General features: G+C 34.7%; 1 protein-coding gene across 3 annotated transcripts in view; it reads right to left on the bottom strand.

Moving 5' to 3' along the window:
• LOC134528086 (uncharacterized) overlaps positions 1–3,921 on the bottom strand; it is a 44,875-nt gene extending 40,954 nt beyond the window's left edge. For 2 of the 3 annotated variants that reach the window (XM_063361337.1, XM_063361338.1), the window contains exon 1: positions 3,796–3,901. In XM_063361337.1, coding sequence (XP_063217407.1) covers positions 3,796–3,844 — 49 coding nt within the window. In that variant the 5' untranslated portion in view covers positions 3,845–3,901. Of the gene's footprint in view, positions 1–3,795 lie in introns of all 3 variants that reach the window. The other variant, XM_063361340.1, reaches the window with a different exon arrangement.
• Positions 3,922–21,483: the final 17,562 nt, after the last annotated feature.

Raw genomic sequence — 21,483 nt, 5'->3', positions numbered from 1 at the left:
TACATAGAGGAGTGTGGAGTCCATCCTATAGGTAGGGACCGGAAAAATTCCCGGGTTCAATGACCTGTAAGATGAACTTTATAGTTCTACGTTCACTCGGTCAAATGTCACCCACTCATTGGCTGCCGTCTTGTGAGACGTCGCAACCTAGCAACCTGTGATTCTATAAAGCTGTGGTCGGGTGTTTATCATTGGCCCAGAGTCATCCAGGTGAGTGGTGAGCCAATAGCAGAGGCAGCACTGAGGTAAAACTATTTGTATTTTAGCCTATCGCGAAATGAAGTCGCGAATATTTCCGGTCTCTACCTATAGGTCAATTGAACCGCGAATTTTTCCAGTCTTTAGTTATAACACGTGAATTATTATATTTTAAAAATCGATTACAAAGCAACGTTATGTCAGGGAAAAAAAGTATCATAACTTCATCGAAATGCGTTGTGATAGTGAAAGTTTATTTTACTCGCCGTATGCATTCTACACTCGGTGAGGGAACATGCATACACACGTATGGGAATGTCGTCATGAGTACCGAGTTAACTCACGCAGCGTAACGGAAGCTCTAACGACCACGGCCTCGGTTGGACAGGTCCTGGGTGAAGAATAATATGCAGAGTGAGTCTGAATTTAACCGTCAAACTTCGACTGCAGGTTCTTCACCAAATTTACCTGAAAACATACACTTAGCATTCCAAACTAAATAATTTCTCAATTATTTTTACTACAAAGGCGTATACCAGCCTTTGAACACAACTAAAACATTAGATGTAACTTTTTTTTTTCGTGATGTAACTGCACTCTTATTTTGTCAGTGGAATTAAGACTCAACCTGTATATGTGTAGCTCGCGCTGGAATATGGGCTACCTACATTTTTGGCCGTTTTCCATGGCGCCTACAAACACGTTATACGTTTGCTTATCCAATTAGCTTCAAAGATACATTCACTATGAAAACACTTTTATGACAAAAAAATTTGTTTGGCATACCTATACATTTACAGCAAAAGCAAGCTTTTTTTCTCCTTTATAATAATGCAAAAAAATTCCTGAATTCTATTCTATAAAGAAGAGTTTGTGCTTCGATCCAAACTATTGTAACCTTGAAAAGATTTTCATGTGTTAATACACCAAAAATATTAGGAACAATTTTACTAGCAAAAACCATAATTTTGTTGATTTTTATCTTATCAATAATCTATATTTATTTGATGGTTTAACAGTGGTTTTATCAATTAGAATAGTATTATTTCATGGTTTGAAGAACCTTACAGTCCAATTTCATTTCAATCCAGGCATGAATTGAGAAAATTAAATCACGTGGTACGCAATTTTAAATCAACATTTTGTTTGTAGCCATTGTCATAAAATTCTTTAGCTTTTCTACATCATTAGTAAAGCAATACATTTTCCCCCAAACTCTCAAAAATTAATGTTTATATTGTTCTAACTAATCCAAATTTTTATTCATTTGTGAGGAATAAAGATTTTTATGACAAACGCTGTATACAAACTGTTAATTCGAAACTGTACACTTCACCATTCATTAGGCATGATCAATTCTAGCGACAAAATAAAAATATGCATTTAAGTTTGCCAAAACCATAATGTAATATCTTATTTTAACTATTAATAATCAAATAATTACTTTTAAATTATTTATTTTAATTCATCAATATAGGCTAAATAATAAATTTTAAAAGAAAAATATTTTAAGGTACTTCTGCTTAAGGGGCCCACCTAGTCAAGGGTGTATCTGTGTTAGTGATGCGGGATGTTAAGAGCCACGCTCGCTGGTACTTCTAGCACGGTATAGCCTCTAAGCGCAAGGCTCTGAAATAGCGCGCAGTCTTCTCGTCGTGTGTGTGATTTGAGAGGTAACCATAACATTAGATAGTGAAGGAATTAAGATAAAGTTGAAATGCATAACCCGTGTATCGGATGTTTCATTTCTAGATAATTATTCTGAAAACACCCGTTTTAGCCATTTTCACCCTTTTATAAATGCACTTTAAAAAACGAAATACGGAAACAGAACTACTAACCTATCCCTCCTCGGATCATTCTTTAAAGCTTTTCGTAAACAGACACCACTCTGTTAGCGGAAGCAGTTTTCAAATCACACCGTGTGTGTTCCCGGGTAGGCGTGCCGCTTAAAAGGAGGTATCGCCGCATTTTACTTGGAGAGATCTCGGGGAATCTTGGGAACCCGGTATGAACAGTAATTCGAACCCCGAGACGAACGTTTCAATCTTCGCAATGTCTCACTTTATGACTTGCGTGTGTGTTGAAGCGGTGCTTTTTACGTGAAAAAAAATGTACGCGCATTAGAAGATAAACGTACCTACTTTTAGCGTGATGAAAACAAAACTTCAATTTAGCAAGCAAATTATTAATAGAGATAAACTATAAAAAGGACAAGTATGATATTATAAATAAGGTTAGTAAATTATAAATTCAATATTAATATAAACAAGTGTATAAAATTAATATTTAATTTAGTAAAATATTCGAGATAAATTTTAATTAGTAACGAAAGTCATTTAAATATGCTGAATGTTTATTCTAACTTATTAATTTTAATTATTTAATAAATAATAATGTAATAATATTTAATTCAAATAGATTACACACACGGGAACATAACCTCACAATCACACCCATGAAAATGGCCAGGGGACTAATAAACCTTCCACTCGCTGCCACCGACAATGGAAGCTTAAAAGCAACCTGACATACAGCTGAACTCTCAGCAGCGCCACGTGAAAAACATAGCGCGTTGATTTTACCGTGAAGTATTTACCCACCTAAATATTTAAATCTTTCCCGGCCATTAGATGTGCTCCAGATATACGTCAGTTATACATTTTTACAACAGAAATGTATTTAGTAATCTAAAATTAACGTTTGAATTCAAATAAATAACTTTGAAAAAGTTTCTAAGTGCATACTCGCCAGTGATGTGCAAACATCTTAACTTCGGTAACGAGCAAATTTCATGTGTTTTCATGTGGTTCATGTTACAAATAAACTTATAATACGAAACTTTGACACGAAAAGTAACGCAGAGTTCTTTAAAATTATGCTGAGCCCGATAAATAAAGTTCTTAATAAAATATTAGCTTTTCAAATAACAAAATTTCTGGACTAAGCAAACTTTTACCTTATTGAGCTAATTCAATATTATTATTTTATAATATTATTATATCATAATGTTATTAGGAAATTTTTAAAAATGTCCAGTTACGAGATTCGAACCACGACCCTTGAGGGTACCCAACGCGCGCTCCACCGCGGGGCTATTATGCCATTTGAGAAACTATGAGGTGAATACGTATTATAATAATTTTAGGGAAAGTTTTATTAGGTATTTTAGAACTTGAGATTACTTTTTATTATCAATATTTCAGTCTACCAAATATATTCCGAGGTAGTTTCACTATCATAAAGTTTCATTCGGCACACCGATACGTTTTGCATGTACCCTGATGTTTACGAAACTGAATACGTACGGGTTTAAGTTTCGACACGTGGGTCCGCCATCTTTGGCGTCACATTTCCGTTCATCGACTTCCGTTCCATTTTCACGAGAATATTTCCACCAAATGCCGTGCACCGAGAGCTACGATACTTAAACATACTTCAAAGATGCGTGAAGTAAACCAAAACCCGTAATTAAGTAACTAAATTAATGATGTAAACAATGCAACAGAAAGCAGGAAAATTCGTATCGTCGCGTGTTTCAGATGTCTGTGACGTGGCAGGAGCGGACGGGACGAGGGGTTGTTGGCGCTGCCTTACCGGCCCCCGCCACGGACAACAGCACGAGCGCCGTCCAGCCGGCGGCCATGGCGCTGCCTCGTCGCCTCGTCGACGCCGGTCGCTGCGGCAACTGCCCCGTCCGCGAGCACCGGAGTGGGGGGAGAGGCCTGGCGCTCACAGGGCCCCGCTCAGGGACCCGAACAAACCCGAAGTATGCCGATCTGCTCGTGCGACCGCCATTTTGTACAAGTTACCAATTCTTCAGGCGCGTTGCGAAAAAAAAAAAAAAGTTTTAGAGTGAACATTTACAATGCGCGCGCATAATGCAACGTAATTTTCAAAAGGATGAAAGAAATAAATACATAAAACTATACAAAAGTATTATGTGTGCTTTTAAATCTTATACTTTAGTGACTGATATTGAATACTGGTCCATATCATTAAATACATTCATTTTAAAAACATTTAAAACAAATATAACCACTTATTTTTAAGTGTATTTATATAAATGAGTTTATGTTCCCGTATGTGAAATTTGTTTACATTATTATTTAATAAGTACTTGAAATTAATTAATTACAATAAACATTTGGCATGTTTATTTATTTTTATTTTAAATTAAAATTTATCTTGATTATTTTACTAAAATAAAATTATAATTTTATACAAATGTTTATACTAATATTGAATACTGAGTATTTATTCAAATATTTTAATTTGATTTAATTTAAACTATACCAACCGTATTTCAAATATCACAAAAAATTTTATTATTTTATTTTTATTAATTATTGCATGTAAATTAAATTAGAGCCTTTTATTACGTAAAGTAATCATAGCATACGCATACATAAATACATACAAACATATTTTTTAAGACTTTAGGATATTTGATATGTCGCTGATCTAACCCAAACTAGTTCATTGTATTACGATCTACTAGACAAGCAGAAACCGACCCTCCTGGAGGAAAAAAAAAACTAACAAAGAATTTTTGCAAGAATTTAATTTAATACTTTTTTACAACAACAAAAAATTCCCGAGGTTGCACGAATTATGATTTATTAAGTGTCGAGCTCGGGGGTTAATGAGTCCTTAGGTTTGACTCGGTTGCCGTGGGTGAAAATGATAAACTTGATGTTCACTTCGTCGGCTGCGCAAGCCCGAATACTTCCGAATTTTCGTTCTTTCCCCGTCGGAAGTTCCTACTGTTCGATGAAGAAGAAAAAACGCGCGTAAAAATTAAGTGCCAGTGACACGTTAAAAATATATAATTTTATACATTAATTGGCAGATGATTTGCAGGATTGTTTTGCAAAAAAAAGGTAAGTCTTTCAGTACTCTCCAGTGAAGTGTAAACAACCGAACGTGATAAATATACTGATAAATAAAACATTCGCTGCCCTAATCGTATATGTTACTTGCCACCATCTCACGCAGATATCAGCATTAAACATACGGAAATGTTATAGTATTAGAAACGGCTTCAATTAAAGCGAAAAAGATTTGAAAAAAATCCTATACCCCGGCTTTGGACCTGGTCTTCAAAAAATAATTTCATTAAAATATTGCTCATCTTGTTATAATTCCCTAAGCAGTAAATATAATACACTTTCCGCACCATTAGAAGTTATACTTCTATGGCATTACTAAAATACTAACCTGAATCATTTTAAAACACACATTATAACACTAAGTTTATGTTTGTACATTTGTTTTTGCTTAAACGATTGAAATCAGTCTATAAATACTGCCTGCAAACAAACCTTAAACATAGTGAGCTGAATTAACATTATGACATAGTATTTTATTATTATTTTAATAAAGAATAAATTTTTCCAGTGATGAATTTTTGACCAGGCAAAAAATTCGTCCTTGAACATTGCAAGAACGCTCTCTACCGCTGTGCTACCGAGCCTATTGGAATTATGCAAGGATAATATGTATTATGATCATCGTAATGCCAATTATCTTACATAGACTATTTTAAAACTTGTAATTACTATTTTTAGTTTACCAAATATATTCCAGTGCAGTTTCACTATTATAAAGTTTTATTTGGCACACCAATACTCATGGTATATCCCCGAATGTTAACGAAACTGACCATATAAGGGTTCATGTTGCCACACGTGTGCCCGCCATTTTGACGACTTCGGCACCGTGGTTACACACTTCCGTTCATTCGACTTCCATTCCATTCAGGAAATTACTCTTACCAAATCCCGCATACCCAGAGCTAAGATGTTTACACATATAAAAATACATCCCTCACTATTTCTGATTTGGAAACAAAATATGACTTTTGTATAACTCCATGGTAGGTTAGGTTAAACCTGAGCATTCCGTAATAATTGCTTGCCTCTTAGTTAACTCCCTATGCGAAATATAACCAAAGAAATTATTTTATGCAAACACCATGATCTTAACACGATTTCCGTAGTTGCTCGAGAAAAAGTTCGGAAAAGCTCGGCCGTGTACATCCAACATAGCAAATGGTTGGCCACTTTTGGCCTCATCTCGTCGGCCATAGGAAACCTGCTATTCATTGACCCTGAATTAAAATCCCGAATAGTCAAAGTAGCAGCTTATTTCCATTTTCATCAAACCCCTCCCCACCCCCCCCCCCACCCCCCCTCAAACTTAATTTGTAAAAAAGTAGGATATAGGTTACTTTAGTTGTTTTGCAATAACAATTTTCTTTCAAAAATTTATTCTTAATATTTTCTTCCCAAAAAAATTATGTTTTCATTTGTCGAATGTGATCATAACTTAAATGTAAGTTCAGTTTGTTTACATGCGAATAATTCGTAAAATAATTGTTAAATTAGACGAATTCTTGCGAAATTTCGTTGTTTTTTTTTCGCACGTCTGGGTGACGTAATTAAAATTATACTAACATGTTAAACCAGCGACATTTAAACATATATTAAAATCTTTAAAATGTACTGATTTTTTTAAAAAAAAAATGGTTTTTATTCCGTCCGCGAAGTTGCTTAAGCGATTGGCGAAGTTCGGTCGAGTTCGGAACTGATGCGGGCTCTGTGACTCGTAGCCGACGAAGGTGCGAAGCTGCGCATGCGCCGCGCCGGGCTTATCGATCCGAGGGCGCCCCTCGTGGAGCGCGCCGTAACTATCACGTTCCAGCGTGCCGGAACTATCGGCTTCCCGCGTTCCGGTGCCGTAGAGTAACGATGACGTAGACTGATTTTCGTCTCTGCTCAACGATTTAAACCTCTGTCAGAATCAGGTAATGTAAATATAAAGCACACGTGTTGTGTTTACATTTGTTCTGAAAAGCTCTAGTTTTTTACTATATTTAGTTAACGTTTTGTGTTGTATGTGTTTTTTAGTTTGTTTGAATTTTTTTGAATTATTTTTCACTCAGTGGTAAGCAAAATTAAATTATAATAAAGAAGAATAATAGCACCCAAACAAATAATGGTATTTGTGAGAGTTAAAATTTCTGAAACATCTACTGTGATTCTATATATAACTTTAAAAAAGTAAATTACAAAAATTACATATATTATTAGATAGACAATTTTCAGACTGTCACTTACGAAGGATGATGTTTTAACACCGACAAACACGTGGAGTTGTTTGGGAACACAGTTGACAGGACAACAGCAAAAAGTTACGTAGCCCATTGAAACAACTTTTGATATCTAACAAACTTCAGACAAATCATGGGACCCACTTTGGGGCAATTTAGTACATTACGCATTTTAATATATAACTTAAAGTACTTTCGGAATACTTTTCGCATTTAAAAGAATAGGAAAGTTTGCATCGCGCATGACTGTAGAGAATATAAAAACAATAACAGAATCTGAATGACTTTACAGAATTCTCTGGGGTTAGTTTAGTTGGCTAGACATTTTCATAACGGAGATCTCAATGTAGGAACATAAATAGTCAATAAATGGTAAAGTTTCAAAAGAAATCAAAATTTCAAATTTTCATAAAATAATAGCTTTAAACCAAAAAAATTAACAAATATGAAAAAATTGGCTGTAAAATTACTAAGATCGCTCAACAAATACCTCTTTAATAACCACATCTTATAACTTTTTATATATATATATATATATATATATATATATATATATATATATATATATATATATATATATATCAAAGGTACCGAATTAAAAACGGAAACTTCCGGTTTACGATTTGTTGCCAGAAAAACTTTAAAAAGTTTAAATATGAGGTTACGGAATACGTCGTTAAATGTCGTCAACGATTCCAGAATCACAGCCGTGTTAATTTATACGCAAGCGGTCATGTTTACACGGAGCATGTACAGCCCTGTTAACTTCGAGAAATTTTCTGCTGCCAGAAACATTTGCGAATTTGAGTCAATCTCAAGTGCAGTTAATGTCTGAAATTGAGGAGAGTGACATCCGCTGTTACGTTTCAAGACAAGTTCAAATAATAATGGTCAAAGTTCCAGCCGTCCGCCGAAAGGTTCATTGATGAAACAGAAAAAGGAATTAGTAGACATACGTTTACCAATGTCCTTTAGGGGCCACGCGAAAAATAAATCTAGCGATTTTGTTTGACCTGATAAATATGCAGCTTGCGGTTCATGTATGAATAGCGGTCTGCCTAGCTGCCAGGCGTAAAAGACGCTGGAGTAACGAGGTGTTCTATCGATATGGACCCGGAGGGGGTAACGCGGGTTCATTTCGCGATAGGCTAAAATTTAAACATTTATACCCCACTGCTGCTACTGCTGAAGGCTGACAACTCATCTGGAAAATAAGAAAATCTTAACCAAATCTTTAACGAATCACATGATACTACGTTGGGACGTCTCATAAGACAGCAGCCAATGAGTGGGTGACATTTTTCCAAGAACAAATTGTCCATAAAAGAATGTCCCAGTTTCAATGGTATATAATAACATTTTAATTTAGACTATTTACAACAAATCATACATAAAATTTAAGATAAACTAACCTAGTTTTTTATTACAACTTGTGTAACACAAAAAGCCCATGGAAACAGGGTTGTTGCTGTTCCATCTATGACGTTTCCACGATTATTCTGTCAAGGATCTGCCGCTGTGTCCAACAGAGACTTCAAGGCTAGAGGTCGAAGTGAGACGCGATGATTATGTTTACTTGTATAGACTCGTAGATTACCGAAGGGAACTAAACTAAGTAGAGCACTTGAATCTTAATGCAGTAGAGACTCGTCCATCCAACCTTAGCTTATCCAATATTCCGTTTTGTCAGACGTCCCACCAAAAAAAAATGCGTCAATCGGCAATAAGAAGTGCAAGTTGCGAGCGTGAACGTAGTCAATTTTTTGTTGCTCCCGACTATACCACGGCTAGTAAGTAAACTCGATGATCAAACGTTTCTTCGACCTGAACTTGTTAAGTACTGTAATAAACTTCAAACAATTCTATAACTGTAAGGTCTTTTTTTCAGTTATTTTTGTTTTGCTTAAAAGATGATTAAAGTATGCAATGTTTAATATTATTAGTTACATAATTTGACGTTTAATAGGCTTTTTCTTGACATTTCCTATTATGTCACATTATCGCTTATCTAACGTTCTGCCCACATGTTTATGTCGGATAGGTGAGATACTTTTACTGCAGTATATTTTACTATAATAACCCGTCAAAAAGTATGCCATCTATATAATTATGGTTCTATTTATAAACCATAGAGATATTAAACGTAAATTTATGTACATAGCATAGCCAGCATGTCAATAAAGAGATTTCACAACATGTTGTTGAGTTTAACTGGAATGCACTGTGCATTAAAGGGTTCCATTTGAGGCAAATCGTGCCATAGAGTCCATGTTCAGTATTGTCAGTAAACGTTTAGGACCAACCTGGCAAATAAAATCACAGTCCATTTATATGAATGAGTATACACCTGAGCTTGGTCTGTTACAGGTGTATTGAAGTTGGCAACAAGCTGGTGAAAATAAATGCTTGGGTTTGCAACCACTAAAATTGGTTTCTTGTGTTTAGTACAATTTGGAAATAGAATTTGTGTGTAAAAAAACCATGGAGATATTATTTTCTAATGAGTGGATGTTTGTTCAAAGTTTAAGTCACTCTGATTAACAAAAGAATAGCAAATCAAAAAGTAGCTGTATACTGGGAAATACTAGAAAACAATTATTTTGATAACTTTAAACGAACTTACTAGAAACAATCTTACAATGTGAGTAATGTAAAACAAAGATTTCAGCAACGCATAAACAAGTACCTAAGCATTAAACTTATTTCATTAAAACAAAAACAAAAAATCTATAAAATTGAAGTTGGGTGTGAGGATTGTTCGTTCTCTTTTTTGACTTCAATTATTCAAATGGCAAATATTGCCAACACCAACTTCCTAACGTCTTATATCCATAGTAGGATTGGCATGTTTGTGTTTTTTTATCTACAACACAGCTGTGCTTGATCAGAAAACATGCAATAGTCTAAGCCAGTTATATTTATTTTGTTTTTACGTGCAGTTGTGGTTACATCTGACATGGCTGTTGTATTTTGGATTGTTGTCAGCAACGTGCTATGTATAGACGGGGACGCACCACAAAATGGGACGGGAATCTGTCATGACTAGAGACCTGCAAAATTCGCGGTTTCGATGGCTGGAAGAATAGAATGCACATACACCTGTACACTCGGGCAAATAACGCAAGTTCATTGGCTGCCAACTTGTTAGTCGTCTCAGCTGGTTTGTCTGTGATTCGATCCCTCTTTGTTTGAGGGTTTATAACTGGTTGAGATTCGTCCAGATGAACAGTAAGTCAATAGCAAAATTATCTAAGAGGTATATGTGTTTGAATTCTAGCCTATCACCGAATGAATCGGTGAATTTTGCAGATCTCTATTCATTACCTGTGATCTGAACCTAAGTCAGGTAGGATGCTAGTACAGAGTATTATTATCCACCTGCTGCACCTCGCTAATGGGTAATAATACTTCACTTGTAACAGAGGTTTTTTTTTCGGAAGCCCTTTGTAAAAATCTACTTTATTTATTATTTTGGTGATCAGTTCATTTTTTTATTATATTTAATTATTTTACTGGATACAATTTTATAATGACATTAGATATTATTTTGGGTATAACGTTATTATTTTAATTATCTTTTTTTATTTTTTTTTGTCATTTGATGATTTTATGCTGGAGCCCGATGGTAAAAATAAACACTCACGTGGGCCTATTGTGTGCGTGACGTCGAACGTCTGATAAATACCTATGTTAATTTCATCCCAATTTTTTTTCTGTAATGATTATATGTATAATATTTATAATTTTTCTAAATCTTTATATTTTTTTTTTTTTTTTTTTTTTCGCAATATTCGTAAAAGTGGTGTTCAAAGGTTTCAGATGATTTTATGTACTTTGGTTTATAAAGTGTGGGGTTGTTTATGGGCATTCTAAAGCTAGTGTTGTCTTTGGATATACCGGCATGGGTTTCTCACTGTAGCTCTTCTCTCAAACCAACTACGAGGGATGTCCATAAAGTAAGTACTGTTTGGTCATTTTAAAAATAATAAAATCGTGAGAAAACGTTTTTATTAGGAATTTTAGTTTACTACTTATCTAATTCACATTTTCACATGGTCACCACTAGTTCCAAACACTTTTAGTAATGCGGCACCAGTTTATTTAACTCCTCCTCTGCATAGAAGTTCGCCGCCTTTGAATGGAACGGACGTCTTGGACATAGGCATCATGGACTTCGAATACGCAATGCGTGTAGCCTACATACAGGCGCTCAGAATAAGTCTCCCGGAAAACGTTTAAGCAATCTCCGTACTAGAATCCAAAAATGATGACTACCGTTTTTTTTTAACAAAAAAAATACGTAATTATGGATCGTTTAATGAGACGTGGATCAACAATTATAGCAAAAATTATAAAATTACGAATGTCAAATGGTTTGATTTCCAAACGGCTAAATTCTATGCAGAGAGGTTAAAGAAACTGGTGCTGCGTTACGAAAAGTGCTTGTAACTGAGTGGTGACTATGTGAAAAGGTGAAGTATACATGTAGTAAACTAAAACTGACAAAATAAAAAAATTTCTCACGAGTTAATTGTTTTTAATGACCAAACGGTACTTACTTTACGAATGCCCCTCGTACGAATCGCGAAGAAATAATGTGTTCATTTCATGAAGCCTTAAGTGTGAATGTCCGGTTCCAGGTTATTATTTTATATTTATGTTTAACACAGTTAAACTTGTAGCCATTTATATTGGCTGTACTTCAACAAAATGAAACGGCATTGACATAAGAGAAGAAACTAGGTTATATGTATAAACACGACACTATAAACTTAAGCTACTCAATTAAAAAATACGATACACTATGATAAGACGGAGCTAAATGTTTCTGCATCTAATAATTTTACTATTGGTAGGATCAAAATATGTTTACCAATGTGACATACTTAGGGTCCAACTCCCCCCAATAAAATGACATTAAGTGAGAGAAGTCCTTTTATTTTGATATTGTCAATATGATAATGTGTAACCCTGACCATTTTGGTGTTGGATTATACGCAGAAAAAAAAGTATATACTTTAACAAACGATTCCTTTGGAAAAAAGTTGCCAATGCCAAATTTTTTAAACTACAAGAAACATATTGTAACTTTATACAACAAATTGTCTATGGATATGTTTGAATAATTATATTAAATACGTTTTTTGAGATACTGTTAAGAATTTCATACGAAAATTGAAGCATATTTTTTTTGTTTCAATTGATGTTTCATTCAATCCTAATTTTTTAAGCCATGGAAAAGATAATCGAATATTCAATAATTTGTCTTTGTTTTGTTCTACCCATTCTTTACAATGTGCGTATTTAACACTGGAAAGCTATTCTGGGAACGGTTTACAAATAACTTTAACTATCAGAGGTACTACTGGGACAACACGAAGCACACAAATGCCCCGGTAAGAATCCGAACCCAGTACTACTGTGAACACACTTGTGTTGTGGTTAAACCTGAATGAACTGCATACACACGAGCCCGCAGTCCTGAGGTTGATGACCTCCTACCTGAGCCGGTTGGGGGAGGGGATGGGGGGAGGTGAAGAAGGGAGGGGGTCGCTGGGAACGGCCCGTGACCCACAAACCAACTCGACTGGAAGTCCCTTCGTAACACGCCGCACCGCTTCGAGCCGACTAACGCGGAAGCTCTAGTTAGACTTTCAAAACAAAATTCATGGACACAACGTCAATGCTTGTTTACACTGGCCATCACATGAAAAGCCTCAAGAATGGACAACGAAAATGAATACATAAACATATGTAAGGTGATCAAGCCAATATCACGTTCTTTGAATGGTTCTTGCAATGCGGAAGATTGGTTTGATCATTATTTTGGACATTTGTACATCGCTAGCAATGGTGCGAGTCGAAATTAATGATTAAAGTCAAGCCAATTTCATTTGATATCAAATGTTAAATGCCTCGACCGAAACACATAATTTTGTGGTAGCAACTTAGTGGGAAAACAATTACAGAATAGACGAAAATCGTGGGCTCACAACGACAAGACAGTTGCGGCATTAACAGTAAATACAAACCACAACCTTGGACAGCACAGTGACGCAACAACAAATCCAATGGATAAATCTTTAGCTGCTGTTTTGTCATCATTGGAAGCCTACTGTGTTCATCATCCGTGCTGTCGTCAATGTGTTGTTCTCATTATCTTTTTTGTGTCACCGTTAAGTTCGTCTGTACGTCGCTGATGGTCAGGATTGTTGTTTTTCTGTATTTACTGTTCTTGTTACAAAATTCCCGTCTTTGTCAACCCACTGTGTTCATCTGTGCTGTAATCTTTTTCTGAAAAAATTCCTTCCAATGAATTATCTGTTACTGTCTGGGCATGTAACTTAAGCCCTTATCAGATATTGTTTTTTTTTCTTGTTTTTTTTTTTTGTATTTATAAACCCATCACTCAAGTCAAATTATGAGGTTTTTCTATTAAAAAATACGTGCAAACCAGCAATAAAATATGTCCTTGAAATTGTTTTAAATTAATCGTCCCAATTGCAGGGATTATTCAAAGGACGTTTTGTTAGATTGTTGCACACGTGAGAAGTAAGCAAGAATTTTTTATCTGTCTTTGAAAACCATTTCCGGGATCTTATATTTAGAAAATTATCTATAAATTTTTAAGGGTCTGCCCATTTTGAGACCAAATTACATGTAAAATAAGATTAGGAGTGATTCAGGAGTTGTTCATAAAATCACTTAAAAAAAAGCAATATATATAATATATTTTTTAGTAAACTACAGGATGTTGATTATTAAGGGTAGTTGAGTAATTTTATGCAGAAGATATCGAAGCTTTTTATATTTATGTCTGAGATCACCTGCATATTAAAAAGCTAACCATAGAAAAAAAACTCGTAATAATTTATTAGAACTACAAGTGTTAGTATGTATAAGAGTGAAATTTTCACTCTCATTCATTCAATCAATGTTTAGCAACCCAGAAATATGGTCATGTGAAATTATTTAAGTTTTTTGGAATAGATTGTCTTAACTGTAATAAATATGTAGACATCAGAGTGACAGAGATTAGCACTTATATGAAACACATAGAAATGTATTTAATTTTGATATGACAATATTTTGTCTCTTGGATCTAACATACTACATTTTTTATCATGTATAAAACGGTTTGACAACATTTGGATTGTGTATCCTAAAATTTTATTTCAAAACAAAATTTTTGCAAACATGCCGAACACAATCGTCCCAATTGAATGTAATTCAGAGTCATTTTAAAAATTATAATACTCTCTTAAGTACAAAACTACGGTTCACTTACCCTAATGGTACAATTTTTTTTAGTTGTAGTTGTACATCGTCTATATGTTTGTGTTTATTATAATTATTGTGTATTATATTGTATACTGTTTGTATTATATAATATATAGTATATTGTATTTTATTAAGATTGTATTGTACGTTGTAGACAGGAGTTCATGATGTTCTTGAATAGTAAAGACTTTACCTTTCCCAAACCCACCTTAAATAGTTTATTTTAATTTCAAGGCTGAAGTCCGTGAGAAAAAATCCGTGAAAGGATACAATATAAAGTTTTGAATTCTAGCTCAACCTGGTGTGTCAACAAAGAAATATTTTTGGCGGTCATTTGTTTGCATTTACAAAAATTTTAGTTCTTTTTTCAGGCAATTCTTTATTTGTATCGGTTCCAATTAGTGATTTGACAGAAATAGATGAACATTAAATGGCGCATACGTCAGTTAGTTAGCTAACTGAGTATTTGTAGACTTATACTATAATATTGCCCCACAACCCCTCCTAACTGTCGCAAGTTTGAATGAAAGGACGCAAGGCTGTATCCATAGAGACCAGAAAAATTCACGGATTCATTTCGCGACATCTTAGGAGCCAAACTCGTTTACTTTTTTTCCTGAATCTGTAATTGGACCACAGTTGGGTAGAAGGGCTCTGAGCCAATGAAAAACCCTCAGCGTGAGACTTATCGAATCACAAGCTACCCAGACGATGGGTCTCACAAGTCAGTAGCCAATGAGCAGATGGCATTTCAATAACACGGTGAATTTTCTAGTCCAGTCTAGTCCAGGCGATTCATAAGGGTCAATGCAAAAATAGCTGACATTCTTTAATATGTACTTTTCAAGTATCCTTTAGGCTAAATGAGTTTTTTAAGGAGTTATGCGGAAACAATAGTTATATGTGAACGTAAAGTAAAATATTTCACAAAATAATATGCTCAAACATACCCAGGCACCTTACGTATAGTCTCAAAGTTATCCTATGTTTTGTATGTGTGTTATGAGGCTGTTCCTCATAAGTTCAGGTAAACCATGCATATTTTACGTCAGAAGTCTGGAGGTCTGCTTGGGAACTTACTGCAAGGTCGCTCGATCTGATACGGGAATAATTTGCAAGTAATGACTTTTAAACACGAAACCTGGAAACACCATCAGCTCAGGAGATTAAAAGTTTCAGTTCTGGCTTAACCATAAACTCTCGAAGTGAAAAACTTCATCGTTTGTATATTTCCATACCGTTGATATATTTATTTTGCCACTACTTAGTGCAAGACCATTTTACAGCTAATATTACCTGTGTCGTGCACCGTCTCTAAAATATTTCGAAGTTTACAAAAGCAGTGCCAGTGGCACCCACTTCTCAAATGTTACTTTCAAAGCACCACATTGCATTTGTTTACGAACGCCTGCAATCAATTTAATTGTTCACAAGCATTTGTTACAGAACAACAGAGCCAGAACTGTTAAATTTAAGTCTTTTTACACGAGATAGAATATATTTGTGTGCAGAAAACGTTTTCAATTACCTTTGTGCATGGTATTTTATGGGAAAATTTTATTTGTAGTGAAACATAAAAATATTGTGCTAAATAAAAGGATCTGAAAAAACAAATTGTAATGGATAAAACGAGCAGCTCTTTTTAGTTCCACACTTAACATTTTACCTTCAATTTACGAAGAACGCTGGTAACTAATTATCCAGGTATCTTCGTAGTTTTACAGACCTTGAGTTCACTTTCCTTGAAAATGAACTAAAAACAATATTCTTAGGATATTAAAAAAACTTTCCAAAACAGATTAAGTCTACAACAAGAACACTCTTTTTTTTGTACACGTGCGTGTTTACCTTTGTTATAACGAAACATACGACTCGGAAATCTAAATACGGCGTAGAGTCTACCATGATCAAGTTATTTGAATTTACGAAGTACTCTTCGTTTATTTTAGTTTAAAAAGTCGTTAAAAATGCCGTCAATTGACTTTAATTTCAAACAGTGCAGTCGAAAACAAAATGTGTAGTGTTAAAAACAGAATATATATGCAACTTTGAGAGCGCTAGGTATATTTCATTAAGCTTAAGATTGGTGTTTAGATGATGGTGGTAGTAATTGTAGTTTCTGACGTCCAGTTGAGAAATGTTATTCTGCGTTGAACACAAAATCAAAATCGAAAATAAAAATCCACGACCTAATCAATAATTTAATCCACAATATTTTAACCAACATTTATATGACTTGAACCCTTTAAAAATGTGTTCACAATTTGTAATGATTATGAAAAAAGCAAAAATTGTGTTTGGAAAACATTGCGACATCATTGTCAATTAAATTCCCTACATGCGCAGCTTCTACTTCCCTTTTTTTATAAGTTGGTTTATGTGCAGTGAATTTAGTACGAAGTTTTGTTTTATGTGCTATAAATGCCTCGTTCAAATAAATCTCGTACAGCAGTTAAAGCATCCAAAAATGGAAGGAGAACAGCTTCGGTGTCTTATAGTGTAAAATAGATTATATTAAAAAGTTGAAAATTATAAATTGTGTCGTATGAAGATGCAACAGGCCAACATGTATTTCAAAATGTGAACATTATAAACTGTCCCCTATGGAGATGCAACACGCCAACATATATTTCCAAATGGAAAAATTATAAAGTGTCCTCTGTGGAGATGCAACACGCCAACCTGTATTCCAATGTGAGTGGCCGACTTACAGGGGTTCGAATTATTTCCTCTAAAAGCTACAGCTTCACAATAAATAATTGTTGTATACAGAAACGTAGCAAATTAAAACACAGTGCATTCATGTTAGATAACTCACAGACACGTAACTCTGGTTATAGCTGTTCAGGTATTTTATTATTAATTGTCCTACAAAGTGGTATTTCACAGAAAATCTGATTGCTTGTTGGTTTTATTTGTGATCACGTTTGGTATAACGTGTTTGATAATTCAAACGTAAGCTTTTAAATTATTTTTGTTTGAGTGCAATTAATTTTTAATTCAGGCAATTTTGATCATTCGTGTAATGTCATTGTATGACTTTTGGACAATGATTGTTTATCTACGTGAATAATTTGTGTGTTTTTAATGATTTTAAAATGACTTGATAAAAGTTGGTAAATTTTACAAATAATGTCGTATATGTTTCTGTATTGAAGTTAAAATTTTGCTAAATTGAGTATGTAGGGGATTATGAAGTCTATCTTAGAAGTAATTGAAACCGCAAATTTTTTCATTCCCTACCAATAGTATGACAAAACGCACGAAAACAATAAGACAGTGTTTTGAAGTCTAGCAAATATTAATTATTTTCTACTTCAAACTACAGGAGTCTCTATATTTACGAAATGTCCATGAATAATAGTGCGACGTGGATAGGGGGAACTGGAATACATACATCTGTAATTATTCCCTGCTGGGCTTAAATTGTTATGCAAATACTCATGGCAGGTTTGTGTACAAGTATTTATACACACATATATATAACTTTTTTTATCTGAACATACACAACAAATATGGCCATGTAGTTTTGGAGAAAAGGTTTTCATATCAAATGTGTGTCTTTGTAGCATTTTCCGTTGTTTCGTGGTTGGCTGGGTATATTTCGGATACATTTCTACTCTCAGCACACCAATCATAACCATCCATTGTGAAAGCATGCGCATAGTTAATGGCCTGGCCAAATAGGACAATGTCTTCTCATGCAGACAGCCGCCAATAACAAAGGAACAATCGCAAACCAAGCCATACCTTATGAGCAAGCAGAATATTTCGTGGTAAATGCATTCCCTTAATAATAAATATTGTTGTTGGATTTGTTACATCTCTCAAAACAAAAATAATACATTTAATTTAGCTCTTTCACCATTTGAAAGCAGATATAATTATGAATACTAGACGCTAATTTCCATTTATGAAATACAAAAAAACTTAATACATTTTACCCAAGGATAAAAATTCTGAATAATAAAAAATATAATTGTGTAAGTTATTTTTTAGTTCTATATATAGATGTATGTTTCTTTACAAATCATAGGTATATAGTAAAATTTATGTTAAAAATACTTTTTTTGAAATTAACTGATTCAGGAAAGTAAACTAATATAGGTGATAGTATTTTAATAAACCAAAATATAGCCAATCAACGTCAGGTTACAACATACAGCAATTTAAAGACACAGAGAATAACACCGCAATTATTTATATAAACTGGTGAAATTTTTTTCTTTCGTGGTTGCTTGCCTAGTGAAACTAGTGCCTTGCTCGCCTACTCAAGCTAGTATTACGAACAGCGCAGGTTTCACTTTTTATCTACACGCCTTCATTACCTACTTTTTTTTTCGCTCAGGGGAAGCGAACTTTCTCTTAGGCCTCTCACGCACCGTTGCGGTGGTGGGTGCGTTAGCGAGTTCATGAACTTTCACCAAGTTTCAACGAGTTATGTGCCTTATTCAAGCATTGTTTAGTGGTTTCATGTAGGTTAACGTGGTTGGTTGTACACGTGAATTTACTAACACATTCATACAAGAACTCAACACGTTTATATAGAGATAATAGATGAAAAAACTTTGAAATTTTTTCCAGTTCCAATTAACTTATTAGTATTACATACACAGTATTGTCTAGCTCATGTTTCTACACTAAAAACAAAATTCCATTCCACACAGAAAATAAAATTCCTGTACTTCAACAAAGGATTCCTTTGGAAACCAGTTGTCAAAAATAGTTTGTAATACTACAAGAGAGGTATTGTGAATTTGTACAGCCCATGGCTATCGTTATTTTTGCATACATATGAAATACGTTTTTCGAGATAATATTTTGTATTTCTTACCGAAATTGGTGCATTGTTTTATATTTTAATTGATGTTTCATCTAAGCAAATATACGTTTTTTTTATAATCTTTGGAAAAAATAATTTAAATTTAAATAATTGAACTTAATTTTTGCATTACGATTATTATTTTGCGTGGTTAATAATGAAAAACTATATATATACCTTTGAACTTTTTGTTTCCAGATTAGCGAAAAGTTTAAGTGAATGACTCTGAGTCAATGAGGAACCATTGAACAAGGAACAAACGAATCACGCGAATCTCATTTGATACCTCTCTCAAATGAACAGCCAGTCAACAAGTCTCATTTATGCTTGGATTTTTAATTTAAGCAGGGACTGGAAAAATTCGCGGCTTCAAAGACCTATAGGATAGAATCCACGTTCCTCTATTTACTGGGACAAATTAAACCTGCTAAATGGCTACTGACTTTTAAGAACCGTTAACTCGGATGCTTGGGGTTCGATCGCGGTTTCCGATCTCTACATATAAGTACGTAGAACCTTGATTATCCGTGATCCGATAAAGCGGGCATCCGGTTAACCGGGTTCTAAATTAAAAATTAAACTTTTTATGGGGGAAACCAAGCTCACGAAGTGTAATTCATTAGGGAAGGCACAATAAAGGAGTAACACTAAAATCTGCGTATTAAAAGTACAAACTAACGGACAAAGCAACGGACTAGAATTGTAAATATGATTCATATTTTTCATTGAAACTATATTTTTAGGTCATTACAAATAATTTCATTCAAACGTATTTTTTTTAAATTAATAATTAGTGTCAGGAATACTTGTACATTTGTTTTGTATAAATTACTTATGAAATTTTGGCTATATTGTATAACCTAAATACATTTGAATTCGATTATCCCTGATTTTCGCTTACTCCTGTTGATCAGGTTTCTGCTGTAACATTTTCAATAAGCCTCGCGTTATGCTCGCAATGAAAACCATTTTCATGCGTATAACTAATGCTGGTGCTAAAACATGTAAGATGCTTGCGATCGCGTTACGCAAGAGTTACCAGTTGAGCTGCGATGAGGAAAGTGACCAAATAAGGCGTATGTACGCCCACGCGCGCACAGCTTTCGAATGTGCGTACCATCTTTGCAGAGCCGTTTTCGCAAGTGCGCGACAAAAATATTTACCATCTGGGTTCCAAACGGAAGACACTTAGGACATGCGTGTGAAATGCTGGGCATGTAGTTAAGGTGACCCGTTTGCACGCGGTCGGGCCAATAATCATGAACTGTTCGCTAAAACCACATGCAAACATGAAAATGAACTTGCAGGTGACGGTGCTAAATTTTTGACACCCTACTAATAAAGCGTAATTAGAGGGCAAGGAAAAGTTTGAAACAGCCTTATAGAATACGTGTGCTGACCTTCAATGCAATTTTCGCGAGAAAAACATATTCGACCGCTCATTGTAATGTATAAAGATAGTTTTCCTCTCCAGCGGTTTCTTCCTTGTGATTGGCGGCCGTATGCAATTTAATCAACTGCCAGTTGATACATTCTTGCACTGTGTTCATGATTGGACCGCATTTAATTGGACACGCCCATTTATGACCGTTAGCATTCGATGACCAGCTAGGAGATGAGTGAGCGAATCAGGTAGTGCCAAGAACAAGTATAAAAATGTTCTCGCTAGTAATCAACCAATGGGAAAGCGAACACGGGTATGAATACACCTATGACTTTGTATTCTACCCTGTTGCCAGACGAATCCGAGAAATTTTCGGGACCTCTAGCCATTGTCTTACTTGGCTGGGCCATTCAGGAAAATATTTGCTCCCACGTAAAATTGCTGTGAATCGTGTTCCAACAGTGGCCGACTACATAGAAGAAACTCGACCAATAGCGAAACATAAACGACAGTGATTCAACACACGGCTGGTACCGAAATATTTCGGCGGAAAATACATATTGGTAAATATATGGCTTTGGTGGGGCTAATATATAGCTGCACTATTGAAAGCTGGTTGCGTACAGTTAAAAAAGTTGAACCTCCAGCTTGAGATTTTTTGATGGTAGTTATGGGCTGACCCAA

This window comes from Bacillus rossius, chromosome 1 (assembly GCF_032445375.1).
Source record: "Bacillus rossius redtenbacheri isolate Brsri chromosome 1, Brsri_v3, whole genome shotgun sequence".
In the NCBI taxonomy this organism is placed as follows: domain Eukaryota; kingdom Metazoa; phylum Arthropoda; class Insecta; order Phasmatodea; family Bacillidae; genus Bacillus; species Bacillus rossius.
This window is presented reverse-complemented; position numbering and strand designations above follow the sequence as displayed.